Source organism: Xenopus laevis, chromosome 2L (genome assembly GCF_017654675.1).
Source record: "Xenopus laevis strain J_2021 chromosome 2L, Xenopus_laevis_v10.1, whole genome shotgun sequence".
Lineage (NCBI taxonomy): Eukaryota > Metazoa > Chordata > Amphibia > Anura > Pipidae > Xenopus > Xenopus laevis.
Genome location: NC_054373.1, coordinates 44216942 through 44243119, shown reverse-complemented (window position 1 = coordinate 44243119; position 26178 = coordinate 44216942). Strand labels below are relative to the sequence as shown.

General features: G+C 37.8%; 1 protein-coding gene across 2 annotated transcripts in view; it reads left to right on the top strand.

Annotated features, from left to right (window-relative positions):
• The window catches only part of bclaf3.L (BCLAF1 and THRAP3 family member 3 L homeolog), a 46797-nt gene extending 21318 nt beyond the window's left edge, over positions 1-25479 (top strand). For both annotated transcript variants that reach the window (XM_018246250.2, XM_018246251.2), the window contains exons 3-12: positions 2430-2485; positions 7513-8199; positions 8633-9289; positions 11137-11309; positions 14011-14134; positions 15505-15571; positions 17300-17415; positions 18611-18695; positions 20543-20623; positions 25116-25479. In XM_018246250.2, the coding sequence (XP_018101739.1) occupies positions 2445-2485; positions 7513-8199; positions 8633-9289; positions 11137-11309; positions 14011-14134; positions 15505-15571; positions 17300-17415; positions 18611-18695; positions 20543-20623; positions 25116-25124 (2040 nt within the window). In that variant the 5' untranslated portion in view covers positions 2430-2444 and the 3' untranslated portion in view covers positions 25125-25479. The remainder of the gene's footprint in view (positions 1-2429; positions 2486-7512; positions 8200-8632; positions 9290-11136; positions 11310-14010; positions 14135-15504; positions 15572-17299; positions 17416-18610; positions 18696-20542; positions 20624-25115) is intronic.
• The last annotated feature ends 699 nt before the right edge of the window (positions 25480-26178 follow it).

Here is a 26178-nt window from a genome sequence, read left to right as displayed (position 1 = left end):
GGCACTATGGGATTTTAGGTGCTTATACAGCACATTGATGGGGAATAAAATAAGTAAGCTTTAGACATTTAGCCATGTTCTGTTGACTTTAAGATGAAATATTTATTTTTTTAAACAAATATGTTTTATTGGTTTCCATTTCATTACAATAGAACTTGGGCAGTCAGCTTGTAGAATTTACTTTATTTTTACACAAATATTCATCCGTTCATGAAGAAAACAAAGTAAATTCTACCACAACAAGCTGACTTCCCAAGTTCTATTGTACTGAAATGGAAACCAATAAAACATGACATTTTAAAAATAGTTATTTAATCTTAAGTCAACAGAGCATGGCTAAATCTGAATAAACACCCTTTGGCAATGAGCAGAAGTCATTTGGGTAAGGGGTATTTTTAAAGGGTTGTCAATCAAGCTTTGAGTTAACATTTGGTATGATGAGTTAGTTATATTCTGACGCAAACAAGAAAAACCCGCGGCTCTATCAGAGTGTTAAATACTCAGCAATTTCTAATAAAAACCCGAAGCTCACCCAGTATAAAAATTGACCTGGGTGCAAAGCCCCAGGTCCATCTCTAGAGGGGTCAGCCTTCTTGGCACATTTAATCAAACAATATATAGATAGTTCACACTCACCAATGAGGATAGGTGGCCCGGGTGCAGCGCCCGAACCCGTAGCTTAGGGTGAGATGCAAAGAAATCCTGGAATGAGCACGCACTCCTGCGACACACCAATTAGGATAAAATTTGATCTTTATTCCGTGATTTAAAAACAGATGTCCTAACCCTTTTCGTATCTAGAGATACGTAATCATAGGGTATGAGACAATTTACAATTGCTTTTCAAATTACCCTAGCAACCATGCATTGATATGAATAAGAGACTGGAATATAAAAAGGAGAGGGTCTGAAAAAGAAAGATGAGTAATAAAAATCAGCAATAACAATAAATATGTAGCTTTACAGAGCATTTATTTTTAGATGGGGTCATTGACCCCCTATTTGAAAGCTGGAAAGAGTCTGTATAAAAAGCAAATAATTAAAACTATAAAAAATAATTTAAAATAAAAACATTTGAAATGTTTCTTAGAATTGGCCATTATATAACTATACTGAATATACTAAAAGTTAACTTAAAGGTCAGCCACCCCTTTAAAAACAAATGTACCGTATATACTCGTGTATAAGCCGACCCGCGTATAAGCCGAGGTACCTAATTTTACCTATGAAACCCAGAAAAACGTATTGACTCGCGTATAAGCCTAGACACAACTCAGAAAAGTCTCAGAAATATCAAACAGTCGGTTTAATGTTAAAAATCAAGCCATGATGCTTAAAACATTAATTCATAAAAACAAGAGACTATTGGCCTCATTCCTCCGCACTTTGATTGGCCAGGCAGCAGCTAGTCGTACCCACCTCATAACAAAGGGAACAAACATCCCAACAGATCCACTCAATAGCTGAGCCACATATATAAATAAAATACAGGTGCTAATAGCAGGCGTGATGTTACCAGTACAAAGAGGCTCTGCCCTGAGCTCTTTTAACCACTCGAAGCCTCTAACTGCAACCCCCAGCGTTGTACTGACAGCAGAGGATTGTGGGAATTGTAGTTAACTGAGTCGCCTTACCTAATCGCTTCCAAATCTCTACGCCCGCAGTGTCCCGTCCCAAACCGATCGTTTTGCTCACCGCAGCTCCCGGTCGTTCCCTCTCCCAGACCTCTCCCCCAGACCTCGCACCTCAGCACCGCTGACTTCCGCCTCCAATCTGCGTCTTCGTTACGTACCGTAACATCTCCCGTATGCCAGAGAAAGGCATGCCGGGAGGAGTAGTTTTAGCTCTGCCCGAAGGGAATTGCGGCTTGTGCGCAGGCGCGGCTGAGAGAAACAGGAAGTACCGGTAGTTGAGAGTAAGGGGAGACTGAAGGCAAAGAGTAGCAGGTACTGGGGTGGGTTTGTTGGTGGGACGGAGGAGGGTTACTCTCTTACTGCCTCTCACCGCACTGACCCGCGTATAAGCCGAGGTAGGATTTTCAAGCACATGGGTGCTGAAAATCTCGGCTTATACGCGAGTATATACGGTAGTTATACTTCAGTGTTCTGTGCTGAGCCTATTAAAGATATTTCAAATATTTCAACAGTCTTTTTTTTATCGTAAGTCACTCTCTAAAACTGACCAGAAATAAATGTTTTATTTAAGGGCACGTGGGTGTCTGTATAGCTTTACAGGGAGTTGTAAGTTGAGACAGACAGTGGAAATTCTAGAAGACAAGCTCTTAATACTGATTTGCCCATGAGGCATATTGGCTTTGGCTTCTCTAAGTGTTTTATTGAATGCAGCACTTTGTTACCTTATCCTCCATTATGTAAAACATCTCGTGAGAAGAACATTATCATCTAATTATGACATTTTTTTTGTTTAAGGCTCACACTTAAGGAATGGCAAAATCACGATCAAGATCTCCCAGTTGGAAACACAGGTAAATGAATCATAACAAAATTGCTATGTCTTGTCTGCTAGTGCAAAGGAGGAATATTTATCATTGCTTCTTATTGCTTGTATATATTCCAATGTGCATTTTAAGGAATAATTGAGGGCCTTTGCTCTCTCAATTCAGTGCCATCTGCCCTCCTGATATTTTGTAAATTGTGCTCCATCTGCAGTGTGTGATCATTTTTCTGACGATGGCTTGTTGATGAAATCACAAAAGGGGAGAGGTCATAAAGCTTAAAGGTTACAATTTGTATCGTGGTGGTGGAACCAAATTCTGTTTTACCAAGACAAATTAATATTTTGTTCAGCCAAAAGAATCTGTACCTTTTGGGCTGACCCATTTATTACAATAGCTGAGATGATCACACTATTCTACCTTCAGCCAAGGAGCGACCATGAACACACCCAGAAGGCTCTAGACTTTCTGGCACTCGTGATCTTGGTGACTGTAGCTGCCTTTTTGCTTTACTTCTGCTCCGGTTTTCTAATAAATTAGTAAAACAGTTCCTCAGCACCGTAGATCATTATGCTCCTGTAATACTTTTATCAACAGATAAAGCTCTGCAATACTGAATTCCCATATCATTATATTAAGGCAGACCATTTTTATTTTTGTTTGATTTGCCTTTTCTCTGTACTAATTCGTTGAATGTCAAAATTATTGTCATTAATACATGATGTTCAACGTTATGGGAAGACTTCTTATATGGAGAACCCCAGGTGAACTTCCTTAGGATAATAGACCCCATAACCTGTAGTAATTAAAGATCCACAATTTGGTATTTCCAAGAAAATATAACCTGAAACTAAGCATGAGCTAAGTGGCATTTCCAAGCATAGAGGCACAAATATGGCGCTACTGCATGTGTCCCAGTATTCCTAATTCCCAGACCCTAAAGGGGGTGCTGTTTAGTGTGTGTTTTGACATGTTTGGGTGTGGATGGATGGATCAGGGTTTTGATATAATATTCAGCTGTTTCATTATGGGGCCCATTTATTTAGCTCGAGTGAATGAATAGAAGAAAAAAAACCTTAGAATTTCGAAAAAAATTTTGGCTACTTTGACCACCGAATGGGCTACTTCGACCTTCGATTACGACTTCGAATCGAACGATTCGAACTAAAAATCGTTTGACTGTTCGAACATTCTATAGTCGAAGTACTGTTTCTTTAAGAAAAAACTTTGACCCCCTAGTTCGCCACCTAAAAGCTACTGAGGTCAATGTTAGCCTATGGGGAAGGTCCCCATAGGCTTCCTAAGTATTTTTTGGTCAAACAAAAATCGTTCAATCGATGGATTAAAATCCTTCGAATCGAACGATTCAAAGGATTTAATCGTTCGATCGAACGATTTTTCGTTCGTTCGAACGAATAGCGCTAAATCCTTCGACTTCGATATTCTTATATATTCTTATATATTCTTCGATAACTTCGACAGTCGAATATCGAGGGTTAATTAACCCTCGATATTCGACCCTATGTAAATCTGCCCCTAAATATTTGATAAATGTGTTGCTTTTTATTTGTCCATAGCTTTAAAGGCCCATGACTTTTAAGGATTTTGATTAAGTTTGGCTAAAGACTTATAAGGTTAAATCCTGCAAAAAAAAAAAAATACTAGGATTTGGCTGAATCCTGAATTCAGTTGCAACTCTAGACATCACTAGTGAAGGCTGGTCGCCCACACAGGGTTTTGTTTAGTTGTCACTTTCCAATTCAGTCTTCTTTGTTTGTAGTGCTCCCAATGCAATCCGTATATTTTTCAAAAGGGAAATCTCTAGACCTGGTTTGGCGCATGTGAATGTACTAATATCTGAGATAACCAGTTTGAAAATACAGTTCAAATTAAATTTGGGCATAATTTCTTTCTCTTTTAGTTTGAAAATGAAAGTGAAATTAAAAATAGTGTCTGATATGGGGACATTTGATATTAGAGTTGGGTCACTAAACGCCTTTTTTCACCTGATTTTGTAGTTCTGAAGGACTGTGTTTATCCTTAGGCTTTTCACCCTGCTATATACATACATGGGTGTGGATCTGAACAGTGACCCAAAGATTTTGTCATTCTGTTATAAAAGCTAAGCATGTCGATTAGCTTTTCTGTCTTGTGCCTGTTCTACCAGTATTGCAAAGGTTATGACTACACAGGTAAACACCCTGGGGTTTTCTTTTTCTGTCTCACTTCCTTCTCTCCCGTATTCTCCAATAAGTATCCGCACTCCAAGGCAATATAAAAGAGAGAGGGGTGCACTGTAATTTTTGCATACACCAATAGTTTCCAGACCAGCACTCCCTTTAGTGAAAAAAATGTAATTTTTATTATTACATAGTATCTACTTCCAACCTTATAAGTCTTTAGTCAAACTTAATCAAGGATGAAAAAGGTCCCAATGGGGACCGAAACGTTGGAAGTAGATACTATGTAATAATAAAAATTAAATTTTTTTCACTAAAGGGAGTGCTGGTCTGGAAACTATTGTGATATAGATATATATAGATAGATAGATAGATAGATAGATAGATAGATAGATAGATAAAGAGATAGATAGATAGATAGATATAGATAGATAGATATATATAGATATAGATATATAGATATATAGATAGATAGATATATATATAGATAGATAGATAGATAGATAGATAGATAGATAGAGATAGAGATAGAGATAGAGATAGAGATAGAGATAGAGATAGAGATAGAGATAGAGATAGAGATAGATAGAGATAGATAGAGATAGATAGAGATAGATAGAGATAGATAGATAGATAGATATAGATATATATAGATATATAGATATATATCTCGCACTACTTCAACTAAGCATTTATACAGACTGGGGGAACAACAGAAAATAAAATATACCCAAAATCGTCACAGAAGGAAGGGGAGCCCTTTCTGTAGCATTATCCTCAAGTGCTTGTACATAACATTTTCCCTTGGGTATCCCTTTCAGGATTATAAGTATATATTATATATTATTTGTATATAGATATATGATATTTCTGTACATGTTAGTTACCGTTACCCCCATTTATGATTTTAATATTTACAAAAAATTACATTTCCCTTTATGAGCTGCGTAAATTGTATAATGGCTTTCTGTTCATATACAGTGGGCTTGGATATTAATTGTTCGCTTTTTAAATGTACAGGTAACAGCTGAGATACTTGACAAAAATACAGTTTATGATATTCCATGCTGTATTTTTAGCATTCACAAACTTCTTGCTGTTTTTAAAGGGTACATAAATATTGTTTTAAGATGTGGTTTAGTTTAAAAGCAGGGCAGCACAGTGCTGTGTATTGTTGTCTTGCAAAGCATGGAGTTTGTATTGTGTTCACATGGGTTTCCTGACAGCAACCAAAAATCTCACAGACCGGTTACTTGGCTGTACTTGGTTCTTGTGTTTGTGTGTTAGTGTGACGTTTAGATTGTAAGATTCACGGAGAGGGAATCATAATATGTAGGTGGTGTATACTGTATTTAAAATTTTTAATAAAGCATGAATTATGAACTGAATTACTTATTGGATATATATATATAGTTTTTAACTATTTTTGAAATAACCGCCATTAGCCCAGTGAGCAACGCTGATGTTATAATGTGCGTAAATGTAAACCCCAAGCACCATATGTCATAAAATGTTTGCCCAGCAAGGTGTTTGCTTTTAAACAGGTGACCGCTAAATTCTACCTGCTGATTGGCTGCTGTGGGTTACTGCACCTGGGTAAATGTTGTACCTTTTCATAACCCCAACTATGTATAACCTTGTTTTTATTGGCACTAAATCTCTGTGGCCACTTAGACCGACCAGTTTGTCAGGATCCTCCTGTAAAGAAGATATATCTTTGTATAGAATCCGTTGTTATTCCTAGTTTAGTATTACAAACAAGCACTATACCCAGTTCCAAGTGGTGTACTTTGTTTTCTTGCATATACTGTCCCCAGAACCATTTAAACATCTAGTCCAGGGGTGTCCAACCTGCGGCCCAACTTGAAACACTCGGTTCCTGAGGAAACTTCATAATAATATAATAAGTCTATTTAATATTTAGGTGTCCCATATTCCAGTGTATAGCTCCATCTGGTTATCCAACTGGTATTGTTGTTCTTTTCTGTGTATTTTCTTTACTTTTACAAATCAAAAGTGTTTGTGTATTTCATGTGTGGCCCTAAACAATTTTTCTTTTTCCAATGTGGCCCAGAGAAGCCAAAAGGTTGGACACCCCTGATCTAGTCAGTTAAGATTAATGTTCCAAGACCATGGTACCAACTGAGAAAAATGTATTTAATTTTGGTTTGATAATAGTTACAGTGATGTTCTCATATATTTAGTATCTAATCAGGCCTGAACAAGTTTTGCATTACAAAGGGGACTCCAACCCAAAAAGGCCGAAGACTGTTTAGCTAAAGCATAAATTACTGGTAGCTGTCGCCTGTAAAGGTTTCTTGCCATAGAAGTGAATGGGAAGTGTATGTTAAACAGATAATGACACCAGAAATTTAACCTTTTTTTTTTTTTTACATCTATCATAAAATTGACTTGCATGCTTCTTATAATTTTAAAGTGTATAAAGTATTTGCACAATGCTTTTACTTTACCTGTCTAATGCCCCATGTTCCTGTATGAGGGGGCTGCCATATTAGTGCAGCAGGAGTCCGTCAGCATTGGAAACTTTAACTGACAGGCTGAGATGGGACAGTCAGGTTGGCAAAACAGTCCGGTTTAGGAACTTCAACTAACAATTGCTTACAAAAACAAACCTCTCTGCAGCATGACCTATAGGTAACTTTTAATGTACATTCATATTTTAAAAAGTAGTTTTTTTAGTTTCAGTATCACTTTAAGCATCCAAACAATGGTGTTCTTTTGTTGTGACTTAACATAATAACACTGAACTGTGATCATGACAAAAAAAAAATTGAATAATGTTTTGAGATTAAATGGATCATTGATACTTTATTAGGATCATAGCTAATAGGTACTTTATATACTTTGTTTTCATAGGCAACCAACATATAGAAGTCCTGAAAACCAGAGGCAAATGCACTTTCAGGATCAGTTCAGTCAAGACAACGGTTTTAGAAGAAATTCTAGGAGACCTGTACACTGGGAAGAAGGAAGAAACCGACATAACAACACAAGGGCACCAAATTTTAATAGGTTTAATGATAAACCTTATGAGCAGAATTCCTTCTCTACAAATGCAAGAAAATCACCTGTGGACAAATTTGAGCGAGAAAAAAGGATATACTCCCCAGAGAGGCACAGAGATAACAAATCTCCTATCAAAAAATTTGATAGAGAAAAAAAGATTTACTCTCCGGATAGGCACAGGCATAATAATAAATCTCCTGTGGACAAATTTGAGCGAGAAAAAAGGATATACTCCCCAGAGAGGCACAGGGATAACAATACAAGATTTGCACCTACGAGGTATCCAGGAGAAGCACCTTACAGAGACAATGATAACGGTTATTATCACAGAAATCAAGAGCATAATATGCATGATTCAAATGATTTTAGAGTAGGCAGAAGAGAGGATGACTTTCATGGACCGTATCATAGTGAAAACGATTGGGAATGGTCCAATGATCAAGGTCACTGGAACCAACAAAGTCAAAATAATGAGCCTATGCCACCACCAAGGAGACACTCTCAGGAATTTGGTGAAAGGAATTCTTTTAATAAAAGGTAAAGGAATTTATATATTATAGAACTGTTCATCTGTTAGTATAGGTCTGTTGTCAACATCATTAGGGATGGGCGAATTTTTTCGCCTCGTTTCGCCGAAAAAATGACGCCCATAGACTTGTATGGAGACGTGCGTCAAAAAAAAAAGACGCGCGACAAAATAATTTCGCCGCGCGACAATTTTTTTTGACGCCCATAGACTTTAATGGCCGTCTGCGACATTTCGCCGGCGGCGAATTTTTGGCGAAGCGAAACGGGTCAAATTCGCCCATCCCTGAACATCATTTGACTAAACAATTCTTTATAATGTGAACCAATTAGTTGATTGAGTGTAGTATGGCAGTTCATATTGCATATTGCACAGTATTAGAGGAGGCTTGTGCTTATTATGTTTTTGTCAAGATGCTAATGTAATTTTTATGTTTTAAAACAGGTTTCCCGAGGATCAAGATTTCCTAGAGCAGGAACAACCTTTTAAAAGGCTTAGAGAGAATGAGAGGTCTGACTTCAGAGAGCAACACAGAAATTCCCACTGGAAAGCCGATCATACATTTCATCCTTATGACAAGGACTGGCCAAAGGACATGAACCTTGGTGATCCCCGTCCTTTCGTTCACAGGACAAACACTGGAGAGTTCAAAAAAATTGAATATGACTATAGTCATAGATCCCCTAACTATGCTGGCAAAGAACAAAACTCCCTTGATGTCCGTGATCACAAATACAACCGGCACGATGAGAGAAGCCATAATCGTACCAGAAATTCTCATCATGATAAACCACTGGACGATCATTTCAAAGACAGCGGCACCAAAATGACTGAAAGAATTCCAGAATCATCTAATAAATACAGTTCAAAAAGCTGTCAAAATTTTAGCAATGATTCATACAAACATGTAAAAGGGAGACCTCCAAGTCCCAGACAAAATGATAGAAAAGAAGATGATTTAAGAAAGGAATCGCCCTCTCCTCATACCTGGAAAGACAAAACTCCTACAACCACAGACCCAAAGGCATCACCGAAGACCATACCTGCAGAGGAAACAATCATGGTCAGTTTGGCTTTGAAGAACCCAGCGGATAAGTATAGGTATTTTTCATTTGCTTAATCTTTTAATTGAAATTGTCTTTTTTGTGAGGTTGAGGTCAAAGATCTTACTTTTTTGGCTGCACAATTTGGAGTAAAATAGCGATTACAAGATATATTTAATCCATTTGAGATCATGACTGATCTGGACGAATATCTGAAAGTGATTTAGAATGATGCAAAATAAATGTTATGGGAAGAGAGGGGTGTTACGTGACGAGTGGACATGCAAAAACCACAGTGAAAACAGATCCACTTCAAAAGCTGAAGTCAAGTAGAATGATTTAGGTAGATTAAACAATGCTGAAATGGAGTATTGGATCGTCTCAAACTTTAAAAGGTCATGCTTTCTTTACTTCTGAGCCCAGCCCAATACAGCCTAGTAGCTGGCTTCATTGGTAAACTATTACATTTTGAAAACAACCATAGGAATGGTTTATGCATACAGTGACTTTAGTCTCTAATTAAGTGGAATGAAGCAACGTCTGATGATTGGCTCTCGTTCTGCCATAATGGAAAATCAAAGCAAACGTGTTTACTTTTCTAGAAGAAAAAAAATGGTTCTGCTGTCAATCAAGAGCTTTTGGACTTCGTGTGGAATGATGATCCTGATTTCCTTATTTTTTGGATATGGTTGGAAATTATGACTTTGATTTCCTTATTCTTTGGATATGTTTTCATAAAACCTCACACAGTAATGTCTTTTAAAACTAAGAAAAATATTTTTCCTGTATCAAATATTTTTCCTGTATCACCCTTTCTATTGTGATGCTGATATAAAACCATTAAAGAATATTTTTCAAAGAAAACATTTGAACTCATTATGGCTGTCAAATGCTGACACATTTAGTAAGCTGAACCAGGAGCAGATGAAACAACCGTTTTACTCCTTATGAATGCAACATTGCAATCCCCATTGGACACAACATTGAAGTATTTGAGACAGAAGGCTGGTTGCATCAATGGAGTATTTATTACAGATTAGTAATATGGTCCAGGAATTTTGATTTTGAAATGTTAGATCAGAGTTGTAGAATCGACACATCATATGAATGAGAAAGAAGCCTCTGGAAAGCACAGAAGTCTGTCGAGAACCAAAATATGTCAAAAGTTGAATTGCATTTTTAAAGCCTTTCTCACCTCACACATTTTTGTATAGCTAAGTGCAGTTTTTTTTATACAAACCTCCAACTCAAGAAGTATGTAGCTCAAAGAACAAAAATATAAGATAGTCCTTCCGCATGGGGTTGCTTCATATCTAGCTCTTTAGATTTTTCTTCACAAGTTGAGTTTGGATCCTGTATATACAATGAAAGAGCAAGAATTAAATAAGGTAAGAAAATGTTTATGGACCTGACTTTTATTTTTGGTTATTGATTGCCATTTATCTGAAATCCACAGTACTGTTGCAGCTTACATTAGGTTATTTCCATTTCCTTTAAAGCCACTCTGGATGGAAGATGGTGATTTTTTTTTTTTTTATCTTTTCCAAGCTTGTCGATCACAAATCTTTGGAGAGTATTAGTTGTTTGGAAAATGTGCATGTCTTTAATGGGGCAGAATATGCCCTTGTTTCAATTATCTACCTCTCAAGGACCAAACGTGGAGTAGATTCAGTTTCCCTGTTGCTCAAGAAATAACAAAAAACACAGATTTTCTGTTACAAAAAGAATAAGCAAATAGTATGTTCACACGCACAAGCCCTAATAGTTTTACTCAAGTTGATAAGGGGCCATTGCCCCTTTAAAGCTATATTGGCTTTGTAATGTTTTTTTTTTTTTTTTTTTTTTTGGGTCCTAATGCTAACACTGAAGGATTAATGGTAACCTGTCACTTCTGGATCATTTCAGAGATGGCGTAAGCCCCACTGACAGACAGATGTCTCAGGATTTAGTAGCCACTGGTAGAAAAGAGCCCTTTCACACAGTGTTTAAGCACCTCGGGAGCTCCAATGACATTACACCCAGTGGACCGAAAACTGAATTTACTAAGGAAATTATAACAATCATTCATGAAGTAAAAGGTAAGAAGCTTGTGTGAGAATAGTTTTTTTTTTTTTTTTACAAAGAAAAAGAATCGGCAGAAATAATTTAATGATTTACTAAATTAGTTAGTAGAATATTGGATCTATTTATTCTGCAACATCATAAATTTCAGAATGGTTTTGTCTGAACACAGCAGTAATTTGTATCAGCTATTAAAAGTTGATCTTCATTTTTAAATAAGCTTTTAGTATGGAGTACTGGTCTGCTGTTGCATGAGGTCCAGAGAATATCACAGCTGACTGGGGCATACTCAGAAAAATTCCTTAAGCTGGCCATAGAAGCAAAGATCCGATCAAGGATTAGTACAATTTTCGGATCATGTGTGGAGTGTCCCGACATTTATCTTGCCAGTACTTGATCCAAACTAAAATATAATTAATCCTTATTTGAAGCAAAACCAGCCTATTTGGTTTATTTAATGTTAACTTGATTTTCTAGTAGACTTAAGGTATGAAGATCCATATTATGGAAAGATCCATTGTCCGGGGACGGGTTAAAAGATTTCTGTCGGCTGACGATAATATCTCTGCATGCATTGACGATCTTCAGTGAGAGACTGTCACTTGTCGGATATAACTTTCCTACGATTACTGTGGGGCAGAACATCGGCTGATCTGTTCTTTATGGCTTTGATCTGAATGGGTAGTGGCAGGTTGAGAGATGAGGACGTACGATCATTCGTCTGATATTGCAGGGAAATCTTTGTGTCTATGGCCAGCTTTCGTTTTGAGAGGCACTTAAGTTTCTGCTATTTCTATAGCAATTAAATGCATTCATACCTGAAAAGTAGAATGTTAAATAAAATCATGAGCTGCTTGCAATTCATTAGCAAGCTTCCAAGTAGAATAAGCTAGAACCGTTACAAAAATGTCCACTTTTGACTTTCAGCTAGTGAAATCCTAATGATCAAACTAGGGTAGTTGCCACTATAGATCATGAGAAGTGAATGATTATTTAATGATTATTGCAAGGCTATACTGTGAAAATTGCAAACGGTCCACCCATTGTCTTATTGCAACCGTGTCTTGCATTTAGTTTTGAGGAAGGATTAGATATTGTGCACCTAAACTTTTTGTAGCCAACAATAAAAATCCACAGAACCAAGTTCTCTTCGGCAACTGGGCATTTGTCTTGCCAAAGATCTCTCATACAGAACTGTGGTAGAGAAAAAATATCTTTCTCCAGCACCATTCAATGTTCATTCTCTTCAATGGGAATGCTCACTATGAATAATTGTGACTGTTTACTGCTTAAAGGCCAATGCTCGGACATGAGTCCTTCAAACCCATTGTAGACGTCTACCATAAACTGTACATTGTCTATTTAAGCAAATGGGAAGTGGTCAGCATTCTCCCAAAAACATTTTCCAGCTGGGTGGGATAAAAAGGTAAGCAGGTGAGGGGGGAAACATAGATATGGTTTATGCAAGTCCACCACTTCTAAGCCAAAAAGTGACAAGAACATGCCCCCTACTGTAGGGAGAAATGAGCAGAGAATCTGGGTAGGTAGCAGGGAACCCCTGCAGCTGCTTGAGTGGTTGAGTGAAATCGCAGAGAGGTGGGAGCAGATCCAGGTGGTTTGCAAAAATTGCAGGCCCAGCTAATTGCACCTAGGGAGAACACAGGGAAGTGGCTGCTAATATAGGAGACATTGACTATATTTTTCCTGCCTTGACTACTTCTGTCTCCTATGACCAAACAAATAGCTCACAATGGAGCACAACAATCGTCCTGATTTTATCATTTTCAAATCGAAAAAATTATATGAACTATTGGTGTGAGGATGAAATTAGATTGCAGCAATGATGAAAGAAAGCGAAAATGAAAATGCGGGGTGGAATGCATTGAGGATTACCACCCCTTTCATTTCCAGGAATTTATTAGGACAGCCCATGGCTGCCTATGACAATTTTAGAAATGGTAAGACATTTTGAAATAATGTTTCCAAAATTTACTTATAATCATGTATAGATTCTATATTGTATTATCTCCTGAAAGAAAAAAGACTAGATTTATAATATTATATTAATAATAATATACCTCAATCCTCTTACTAGGGTTCTGGTTCTTTTGAGCTAGCAGACAATGAATCCACACCAATAAGCGCATATTAAAGTGATATATTGTTAAATAAATATAATAATTACACTTAAACTAACACGAAATTTACAGTTACAAACACGATATAGCTACATTATTGTTATCAAAAAGGCAGGGGAATAGAGGTCAGCTTCATCCTTGCTTCCCCCTGGTCTGCAGTCTCGCATCCTGACTTGTCCCAGGTTCCTCCGTCTCTTCTCCAGCTCCCAACTGCTTCCTCCCCCTCTCCCTTCTGTTATGGGTTATTTTATCCTGGGTTCCCACCTGCCTCCCACACCTCCCAACTGAATGGATGAGATAAACCCCCAACCAGCCTACATCCTGTTGAGAGAGTTTTCTCACACAGTAAGTTGATTTATGGTCCCCCACAGCAGACATAGGACTTAGTAGTCACAGGAAAGGAGTCTGGACAACTGCTTTCCTATTAAGTATCAAAAAAAAAAAAAAAAAAATATATATATATATATATATATATATATATATATATATATATATATATATATATATATATATATATATATATTTCTATATAGAAAGTTTTATAACAAAAATATTTTTTTCCTCTCTATTATTTTTATAGCAAACCATTTTAAGTCCACTGACTTAACACTTCATGAGCGCTTCTCCAATTTGAAGGGCACTGACAGTATTCAAGATTCATCCTTAAATATTACTGTACCACAGACCAATCCAGCGATACATAGGTAAATTACTTGTAAATCTAACCTTAATTGTGGTCTATGTGCCATTTAATTCTAAACTGGTATGAGCTAGAATGCATTGTATAAAAGAGCCAGGCCTTGAATGTTGGAATGGAATATTTTCTAGTTGGACCAGTGTTGTTAGAGTATAGGTGTCTGTCCATGGTCTTTTGCTTTTTAACTTTATAATAATGACCTGGAGGTGGGCATTGTAAGTCTTCTCTCTATTTCTTCTGACACTAGTACAAAGATGTAGGCTCCTTATGGGATGCAAGGCATTTCCAATAAATTAAAGGACTGAGCAGCAAATGACATACGTCATTGGTAAATTCTATTAATGCACTAGGGCAAAAATAACATGAATTAACATGTACTAAATGCAATGATGCTGCTTGCCTTTTGTAACGGTGGATAATAGACTTTGCTTTGCATGCAGTCTCAGTCCGCCTACTAAGCTAATACTACTCTCACTTATAAAGAAGGGTATTGACTCAAGAAATCTATATTTCTGGTATCTTTGTGATGATTCTCATTCATCCAGGTCATGGTATATCTGCAGAAATAAGTCAAATCAACAGCAAGTCCACACCATAATTATGCAGTGCATTTTTGGGAATAAGTCCGTAGTATGGACATTAATGAGCTGGATGGTTGCAAGAAACTTGGAATATGTGAAGTACAGGTATGGGATCTGTTATCTGGAAGCCCATTATCCAGATGGCTCTGAATTACTGAAAGGCCATCTACCATAGACTCCATTTTATTCAAATAATCAAAATTTCGAAAAATGGATTTCCACCAGTACTTGATCCAAACTAAAATATAATTGATCCTTATTTGAAGCAAAACCAGCCTATTTGGTTTATTTAATGTTAACTTGTTTTTCTAGTAGACTTAAGGTATGAAGATCCATATTATGGAAAGATCCATTGTCCGGAAAACCCCAGGTCCCCAGCATTCTGAATAACAGGTCCCATATCTGGAAAATGAACATTGAGGTTGTTTATCCAAGATATGTGATATATCATTGCAGATACTTAAGAAGACACTGTAGACAGATAGCAGGAGATATTTTTCACACTGAAATGAAAAATATTTGCTTTCCAGTTTACAAATTAAACTACTTGGGGTTCACTGATTTCCTCAACCAAAAATGCCCTGTAAAGCTATAAATAAATTACTGCTTTTAAGCCTCCTTTTGATTACTTGTCCTTCTATTGAGGCCCTCTCGTTTCCACCTTCCATTGTGATGTCCAAACCTCCTGCTTGCTGTGGTAACTAGAAACCGAGACTCTAGATTTCCACAGAGACCTGCATAAATAAAATGGAAATATGTGTTGAACATTGTTCAACATTCATTTTTTTTTCTCTAGGAGAATTGATATCTCACTCGAAGACCTTCAGAGCAAATCTCTTAACAAAAGAATAGAAGCTCCTCCGGTAGGTTAAAATACAAAATTTTTGATAAATGTAAATGTTCTTCCTCCTTTTAGAGAATTTAGCTGTGAGCTGTTGCTCCGCTTTGGGGCACAGGTCATGATCTGAGCATGCCGAACCCTGCTTACTTTAAAATATAGTGCGCCTTTATAAATACAGGTTATAGACAAAATATAGTCTGTCTCTCTTTGTCAGGGTTGTATAAACCATTAAAGGAACAGTAACGTCAAAAATAAAAGTGTTTTAAAGTAATGAAAATATCATGTACTGTTGCCCTGCACTGGTAAAACTGCTGTGTTTGCTTCAGAAACACTACTATAGTTCATATAAACAAGCTGCTGTGGAGCAATGGTGGAAATTGCAAAACAGCTATATGGCACAGGTTAACTAATGGATAACAGATAACACCATTAGGCAGACAGAGCTTATTTGCTATCTGTTGTGTAACCTGAGCCTTTTCTCCTTTGAATGGCTGCCCCATTGCTACACAGCAGTTTATTTATATAAACAATAGTAGTGTTTCTTAAGCAAACACAGCAGTTTTACCAGGGCAACACTGCATTATATTTTCATTACTTTAAAACACTTATTTTTTGACATTACTGTTCCTTTAAGGATTATAGATGTGCAAAATATATGTATGAAAGTGTGTGTGTCTTACTAACTTAAACTCAGGATTTATTTCTGTACTTCCATGTCCACATTGAGGACTAGTGGGAGTGCAGACTTGTATTGAATAATCTACTGATTACAGTAAAAAATATGGATAGTGCTGGCTTCGTTCCTCCAACTATATGGCACTAGCATACGTCCATTTCTGTGACGGCATGTAAAGGGTTAGAGGACGGGGGTTCCACTGAGGAATGCAATGTAATTTATCATCATGATTTGTGACTAGATGCTCATCCCTGCACATTATTCTAGCTTGCCAATATATGTTCAAGAAAGAAGCTCCTATATTGTATTTTGATTCTGACTTCCATGTTTTTGGGAATATGTCAATGTTCCTTTTTAGCTCTTTTAGTGGGCCGGTAACTAGCAAACATACTCATTTCTCTGGGCTACGTGTCAGTTGGGCTACAAAAAGCTGTGGGAATTTTGTTTATAAATTGGGTGTGGACAGGTGTGTTTTGCCAAAGAGATCATTTGCCTATATAGTCTTTCCTCATTCCAAATATACTTTAAGAAAGAGGCCCCGCCCCTCATCTGCTTCATTGTCTAAATCTGTCATGTCAAGTACAGTTGAATTACTAAAGCAAAGAATTTGCTGATTTTCTTGATTTACAACAGTTGTGGGGAATTCATTTTTCTATGCCCTCTCAAGTCCTTAGCCTTAGATGTTCAGCTGTGATTTGCAACAACACATTTCCAGTTAAGTTTAACCCTTTCACTTTCGGCAGATTTGGCCGTTTTAGTACTTTTCTTGCCAGACCATTTTTGAACATTTTGCACTCTTTTACTTTAGGGGCCTTTCTTTTTATATAAACATAATATGTATACATGAGTCCACAAGTAGCTGCACTCACATTGCATTCACATGATGGGTCCCCCTTATAGACCTTGGGCAAGGATATTCAACTGCTGAGCAACCCTCTCAGAAGTCTATACTGCACCTGTAGCTTCCTATTTACCTTAGTTTAGCTTCCAGCAGTGGGGTTTGGCTGTATGCAGATCACAGCTGGATTTTACAATTCTTACTGGAACTGAATTTCCCATCTCTTGTTTTGTCAGGTAAGCCACAGAGTGATTGAAGACCCAAATGATTTACGACATGATATAGAGCGGAGGAGGAAAAAGAGACTGCAGAGTGAAGAAGATGGTGGAACGGATGTCAACTTTAGAGAGAGGTTGGTTATGCTGGATTCTCGGGTCTGAGCACGTCATATTTATCACATGGTACCAAACCGTTCACTAGAAAAAAGTGAACCAATTTAGTGTCTGTCCCACTTTTACTATATCTGTCCCACTTACTAAAATGGGTAGAACCATGAGGCCATTAGCAGGCATTTGTCTCCCAGACATGCACGCTGGGCTACAATAAGTGGCTGATAACTAGTGGTTGTGCTGCTAACAGCTGTTAATGTGATCATATTTACTTTGGGTGCCACTGCTGTGTTGTCATCATGAATTTCTAATCTCCCATGTCCTAAATGTTTCTAAAAAGAGGATGCTTAGCATATGAAATAATTCCAAATCCATTTCTTTAGTGGTAATTAAGCCAAATCAATTTTACTTGCAAGAAAACAAAGTAGTTAAACGTTGAGTAATCAAAGCAGCAGAGCTTGGTACAGGTCTAATTACCTATAATTGTCAACCATTAGGTAGCATTTACTGGTAACGTGTTTAAAAACAAACTTACTGTTTACTCTAGGTTTCTGCACCTGGGCAAACTTGTATCTTTTATTGCATATGGCGGGGACATTTTCTTTCTTCTTCTGGAATCCATGGTCACAACAAGGAGGCAGATGCAAATTTGTGGAAGTTGATATCATGGCATACTTGGCATTGTGTGTGTTTTAGAAAGAGGGACCCAAGCTCCATTGCTTAGGGCCTCTCATTATAGCTGAGGTGGCTGATCAGAATAGGTGAAGGTGAAAGCTGTTGTAAGGTAAAGGCTCTATGAAACCACTTAATTAAGGTGCCCATCATTTTGTATGACTGTGCGTGTGGGGTGCCTTCCAATCTTAGATACTCATGTGCAATGGTTATAATCACTGATAAATGAGGAAGCCGCTCCTCATCACTTCCCTCTGTTCCAATCTTCTGTGCTCTTTGCATAATCTAACGGAATAATAGAAAGGTGGTGATGCAGCATGGCCCATCATTCCCTTTCTGTCTAATTAATCCATGAGCCAACTGGTTGGAAAGGCATAACCAATCAACCTATATATGCCACTCATTTAAAATGCAAAGGATCCCTTATGCACAAAGATTGTACATGCTTTAGTCTCAGATGGGGTGGGTGGAGTGGGGCAGTTCCATGATATTGAAAGATGCTCAATCTTACTTCATGCTTTAAAGGGAAACTTTTTTTTTTTCCAGAACACAAAAGCATCAAGCTGGAGATTTTCAGAATTCTTCAAAGTTGAGCAGACCTTCTTTCCAAAAACAAACAGGCCGACAGCCGGTAGGTGCAAGTTTATTTGTCTCCACTTGTGTTTCATTCCAGTGCACACACAACAGATTGGCAGATTAAAGGATAACTAAATCTTAACTAAAGAAGTAGGTAGAAATGTTGTACATTATGTTTTGTGCTTCTGTACCAGCCCAAGGCAACCACAGGCCTTTAGCAGGAAAGATCTGTGTCTCCAAACATGTCCCAGTAACGCCAAATCTTCTTTTCTGTTGGTTTATTGCACATGCTCTGTGCTGCTGTCACTTACTGAGCTTAGGGACCCACTCACAATATACTGTACACATAGAATAGAAATGTCACAATATAAGGCTGATTAGTAATTAATACAGATAATTACTACACGGCAGCACAGAAACCAGTGCAACTAAGATCAGCATTGCGCCTACTGAGCATGTGAGTGTCGCAGACACTTTCCAAGATGGTGACCCCCTGTGACAAGTTTGAAGTCCTGGATCATTGCTGCTATTGACAAGCTGAAATTTTAGACTGGTGCAATAAGTTCACAGCAGCGTAGCAGCGTAGCAGAAGCACAGCAGCGTAGCAGGGTCCCTATGTGCCATCTTCTGTCCATTTGTATCCTCTTCGGGTATGTCCACCGTCATGGTGCCTGCAGGCACATGCACAGTTGAAGCGGATTCCTGCCTAGCACCAACTGTGCATGCACCCAAGGGCTCCATTGCAGCATACAGACCCGAAGAGGATACGAATGGACAGAAGATTGTTTCGAGGGCCCCCGCTGCTCTGCATCTTGTGCTCAGGATTAATATAGGGCTAATATAGGTAATACACTGTGCAGGGAGGGAGAAGGGGGCAGATTGAGGGGGCTTTTAAATCTCAGGAGAGTTTAGTTCTCCCTTAAAGGAGAACTAAACCCTAAAAATAAATATGGCTAAAAATGAATGAATTTATATAATGAACTTTTTGCACCAGCACAAAGTTTCAGCTTGTCAATAGCAGCAATGATCCAGGACTTCAAACTTGTCACAGGGGGTCACCATCTTGGATAGTTCACATGCTCAGTGGGCTCTGATCAGCTGTTGAGAAGCTAAGCTTAGGGGTTGTTACAAATTATCAAGCAGAAAATGAGGTTGGCCTGTAATATAAACTGATGCTATAAGGCTGATTATTAAGTTCTGATGCTAATTTCACTGGTTTCTGTGCTGCCATGTAGTAATTACCTGTATTAATTTATATAAACCTTGTATTGTGACAATTCTATTCTATGTGTACTGTATATTGTGAGTCAGTCCCTAAGCTCAGTAAGTGACAGCAGCACAGAGCATGTGCAGTGAATCAGAAGAAAAGATGATGGGGAGCTACTGGGGCATCTTTGGAGACACAGATCTTTACTGCTAAAGGACTGTGGTTGCTTTGGGCTGGAACAGAAGCCCAAAACATAATGTACATTTCTAGCTACTTCTTTAGTTAAGCTTTAGTTCTCATTTTATTGTAATAATCCGGAATATCTTGGTGTTTCTCTAAATAATAATTCTTCACAGTTTGATTTACAATCATGGTGCCTTAAAAGAATCATGTTTACAGAACTGCTTGTCCGGACTGTCAATTTGTATATTGTCTGGCAGATAACAGAGGGGCTGCTGTAAGATGCCATAGACAGTCACTATCAATAAGATTAGTTGGGGCTGATTGGCCTCTGTGTATTTGGAATGCCAGGGCCTATTTTGAATCCCAGACCAGACCTGCTGCTTGTTAGATATACAGAATTCATAGCTCCGATTCTGCACATTCGGCTCAAGGTTTAAGGCTATGTTGCATAGCCATAGCAGCAAAACATGGATGATTAAATACTGTTTAACTTTGCCTATTTTGTCTTCCAGGCTTCCTACTTCAGAGGAAACCCCAATCACTACAATTCACAAAACTTTGAAAATACAGATGGAATCAGAAGGCCCTATAAGGTATCTTGTTGGTTGAGCGGTCATGTTCTTGCATTTCCGGTCTGTGGCTTTATAGATCTTTATGAAGATCTTTTCTTATGAGAAACAACCTCAAGGACACCCCAAACAGCTGACCAGGCAATCGGAAATGGGTCATCTAAACCACTTCGACATTAGCACCTAATGAGCGTTAGAAACACTGAGGGTCATTCATCAACACTGGGCAAATTTGCCAGTGGGCAATAACCCATGGTAACCTATCAGATTGCTGCAGTCATTGTTTTACTTGCAGCTGGCTTTAAAAAGCGAATCACTGATTGGTTGCTATGGGTAACTGCCCATGGGCAAATGTGCCCAGTGTTGATAAATGAACCCCATTGCCTCTTCCCTGTTTGCCATACAGCCAGAGATAAATCTCCGCTACAATAAATGCTCATTTTTATATTTTTATCTTCAGACACCACAAAAATAGTACATTTTTGTCCCTTTGATCAGCTGTTTGGGCACTTCCTAAGGGTACTTAAAGAAGAGGAACACTTACTGAGCAGTTTCACTTTTTTTTTGTAGGTTGTTTACAAGATATAGACAATTGTAGACTATTTTAAACTGCTGATATATTTTAATTTGTCAGACTGTCTGTAGTAAGGAAACGGACTGTCTAGCGAAACTCTTCAAGCTTAATGTGTCCATACACAAGCAGATTTTAGCTGCCAATTCAGCTCCTTTAGACTGGGTCAGTAGCTTAACTGCCCATGTATGAGTGAATCTGCTTGCTGATGCAATCCTCCCCCCACAGACTCTCTGCATTTGCTGCTGTTGTTGGGCAAATTAGGGAACGATCTGCTTGTTTGCCGACCTCTCCAAACGAGCAGATTTCTAAAAGTATGGCCAGCAAAGTAACTTTTTTTCACTTTTATCATTTGTGATGAGCAAAATGTTTCACCACAGTTCGTCTTGAAAATGAATTGAAAAAAAAAATGTTGCCATTCATTTTTGCTGTTTTCGCTAATTTTTGGCGAAACGGGTCTGATTAACCCATCACTATTAACCCATCACTAGCAAAATGATTATAATATCATTCATTTTGCAACAACAGAGCCACCTACTGGTCAGTTTAGCCAACTGTCTGCAGTAAGGGAAAACTAACGGTTTTAGTCTAAAATTTTTACATCTTTGGGAACAAAAGAAAAATAATGTAAATTGCTGTGAAGTGCTCTCTGAACAATTCATTAATTCAGGGTTTAAATACCATTTATCAGCATCACATTCTAATGTCACATTGAATTGCATTAAGGGACAATATTGGTTGTATATTCTAGAATGGCGTATGCTTTATTTTTTATAGGTTTAATGCAATTTGCCTTTTTCTTCTGCCTCTTTCCAGTTTTCAAATGCTCTGTGAAGTTATTTTATTTTTAACCAATATTACTTACCTTTCTATTCGGGCCCTCTCCTATTCATATTCCATTGCATGGTTGTTAGGGTAAATTGGACCCTAACAACCAGATTTCTGAAATCCCAAACTGCTTGCTGAACCAAAAGCTAAATAATTCAATAGCCATCAAAAGTGAAGACTAATTGCAAATTCTCTCCAAATATCACTGTCTACATCATACTAAAAGTAAATATGAAGTTGAACTGCCCCTTTCTAGCTATCCAAACAAAACCCTTACTTCAAGTGCCTGTATTCATCCATGGGAAGTATCCGCACCCTGAACATGAACATAATTCCAGGCTTTCCACAGTGGGCTGTGTCAATAGGAGCAACAGACCTGTGTCCAAACAATCACATTCAAATGCTGTACAGGTATAGGATCCTTTACCTAGAAATATTCAATATTACGAGAAGGTCACCTCCCCTAGACTCCATTTTAATCAAATGTTTAAAAATGCTTCTGTTATGATAAAACCGTACCTTGTACTTGATCCCAACTAAGATATAATTGCTCCTTATTGAAGGTAAAGCACTCCTGTCTGATTTACTTAATGTTTACATGATTTTTTAGTATACTTAACGTATGGAGATCCGCATTACAGATAAATCCCTTATATGGAAAAATACCAGGTCCTGCTTATCGTGGATAACACAAGTAGAAAAAATGAAAGCTATATTCATCTTTGCACACTGTAAATATCATAAATGATGACTTGTATAGGTTTAGCTTACCACCAGCAGGTGGTGCAGCTTGTTCACAAAAAATCGCCCAATGCAAAAGACAAGTAAATGACAGCATAATATATACAGTACAGGTATGGGACCTGTTATCCAGTATGCTCTGGACCTGAGGGTTTCCGGATAACGGATCTTTCCATAATTTGGATCTTCATACCTTAAGTCTACTAGAAAATCATATAAACATTAAATAAACCCAATAGGCTGATTTTGCTTCCAATAAGGATTAATTATATCTTAGTTTGGATCAAGTACAAGCTATTGTTTTATTAATACAGAGGAAGCTGGATCAAATGGAGTCTATGGCCTTTCCGTAATTCAGAACTTTCTGGATAACCGGTTTCCGTAAAAATGGATCCCATACCTGTATAAATGTTTCTAGTGCATTTTCATTCTTGGTGCTGCTGCTCTTTTGCTTCCAAGGCACAAATGTGTAGGAATGTGATACTGTAGCTACTTTAGCACAAAGCGTTTTTTCTGATGGCACAATATCTTTTGAAAGAAAAAGAATGTGGAAGCCGTCACATAAGATATCCTATTATGATCACAATATAAAACACATGGAAATAGGTTGGACACTTGATTTCTTTTGCCAAAAACCCCAGCCATAAGAACACGCACGTATTCCTATATTGCTGTCTATAAAGTGCCAGGCGACATCTGCATGTGGCTTTCTAGCTGTTACAGAACTATAACTCCCAGAATCCATGAGATTGTTGGTGTTCTCTGGTTCTCTGGAAAGCTTGGTGAATGCTTCAAGAGCAGAATCATGAGTCAACGAAAAAGCAGTGCTTAAAGTGCCCAAAGTAGCCCCAAGTGCCATTTTTAGGTGTGCGGTGGAATAGTTCAGGTATGGGATTCGTTATCCGGAAACTCATTATCGGCTCTAAATTGTTGTCTCCCATAGACTGCATTATAATGAAATAATCCAGATTTTTTTAAAAACTGATTTCCTTTTTCTCTATAATAATAAAACAGTACCTTATACTTGATCCAAACTAAGATATAATTAATCCTTATTGGAGGCAAAATTGGCATTTATTTCATGTTTTCATGATTTTCTAGTAGACTTAAGGTATTACGATCCAAATTACGGACAACCCCAAGTCCCATACCTGTATTTGGATTGTTCCAATGTTATCAACTCCCCCAGCTGCTAATTACATTTTTTTTTGTCTTGACATGGTGCTACATGTAACTGAAACGCCCGTAGTTGGCCTTTTTGTTTACACATTCTTCATATATAATTGTCAGCAACAAGAGGGTGTTTTTGTAGAGGAATCGTTTGCCGCGTTGCTTTTTTAAAACCACTTATTTAAATGGGTTGTTCACCTTTAAATTAACTTTTAGTATGATGATGAGTGTGATATTCTGAGACAATTTGCATTTGGTTTTCATTTTTATTTGTGGTTTCTGAGTTATTTAGCTTTTGATTCAGCAGCTCTCCAGTTTGGACCCTAGCAACCCGCTTGCTGAAATTACAAAGTACCCTAGAAACCAGGCATTGATTTGAATAAGAGTCTGGAATATGAATAGGAGAGGCCTGATTAGAAAGATGAGTGATAAAAAGTAGCAATAACAATAAGTGCGTAGCCTTACAGAGCACTTGTTTTTTAGATGGGGTCTAATTTGAAATTTGAAAGCTGGAAGTGTCAGAAGAAGCAGGCAAATAAGTAAAACACTAAAAAAAAAACAGTTGAAAAGTTGCTTAGAATTGGCCATTTTATAACATGCTAAAAGTTAACTTAAAGGCAAACCACCCCTTTAACCATAGTCTCCTTGTTCTGCACAAATTACTTAAGGCCTTGGGTAATATTCCATGCAGCCAGCACAACACAATGGGGGCTATTAATCCGAAGTCCGAATGCCAAAAACTTTTTTTTTTTTTACTATAAAATCAGATTTTTTAGTGAAAAAAACCCTCATTATACCACAAGGATGGAAAAAGTCAGAATCCGAAAATCCAGCATCTCAGACCTGCCGATATTGTATAGAAGTCAATGGTAGAAGTCCAGAAGATATGGTGATCTGTGCTGGGTTTCTTACAATAATCTGAAGATTTTGCAGTTTTTGGGCAAAAATCCCAAAAAATCTGAGTTTTCGGGCGGAAAATGTGAAAAATGTGTACAACTCGAATTTTCAGAAGATTTTCACAATTTTTTTCCTGCACTGGAATTTTTTCAGGAAAATGTATTGATAAATAAGAGGAATTAACCGTGTGGATTTGGTGGGAGTATATTTCAGAAAATAATGAGTTTTTTTTAATTTTGATCTCTCAGAGTGTTTAAAGTAACAGGGCCCACAACTCACTTATTCTTCTCCACAATTTTGTCTCCACAGGGGCACTGAAACTGCCGTGAGAAAAGTGATCCATACCCTGTCTGTTCTAGATTGGTGGCTGTGCCAGGCCAGCTTGTGTAGCATAATGATGGAAGTACCCCTGATAAAAACAAAGAATTTTATTTTTTAGTAGTAGAATGCTGCACAACATTTTTTACCGTTTTCACAGATGTTTTTTCTATGACCGTATTCAGCGGGACGATTGGCCGTGGAGAGAGAGCCGTCGCAAAGGGGGTCTTATTTATTACATGCAGTTTTCTTAAAGCATGCTTTTCCAGATGCTTTTGTTGCATTTGTTATCTCTCAAACTTTATATGTTAAATAGGTTTGTGCATTAATGTAATAAAAGTGCCTGAATTGTTAAGCAACTCTGTGTTTCTTACAATATAAGGGCAATGTTAATAGAAATGGTGGGCCCCATATGCCCTCCTGCTCTTCATCCACTCTGGACACTTGAGTATAAAATGGCTTCTCTATGCGGAATCTCTTTTTAAATTGTCTGTGATGAAATAAAATAAGACATTAGCTGAAAATCCTATTAAAAAGGGCATTTGCATGACATTATGTCTTGGTATCACTCTATCTAGAACAGTAAATATTAATAAAGAGTGCTGCAGCCATTACTTTAAGGGCAGGGGCACACTGGCAGATTGTCGCCTGGCAACAATCGCCTCTTCTTCAGGGCAACAATTTCCCCAAACTGCCTTCCGCCGGCTATAATGAGAAAACGCCAGCGCAATGGCACTCGCAGCACTTCAATTTCCAAAGTTGCCTCACGAGGAAACTTCGGGCGACTTCGGAAAATCGAAGCTCCGCAAGTGCATTACCGCAGGCGATTTTTCATTTTAGCAGGCGGAAGGCAGTTCGGGGAGATTGTCGCCCCAAAGAAGAGGCGATTAAATCTCCACGAATCTGCCCTTGCCCTAAAGAAACACGTCTGGAATGGCTGGGGGAGTTCTGGTCAGGTGAAACTGAGATCTATGTGGTGCAAATCTACCACTGCCCACACCTAAAAAAAAACACCAGACCTACTGTGAAGTATACTCATTTTGTCTCATGGCTA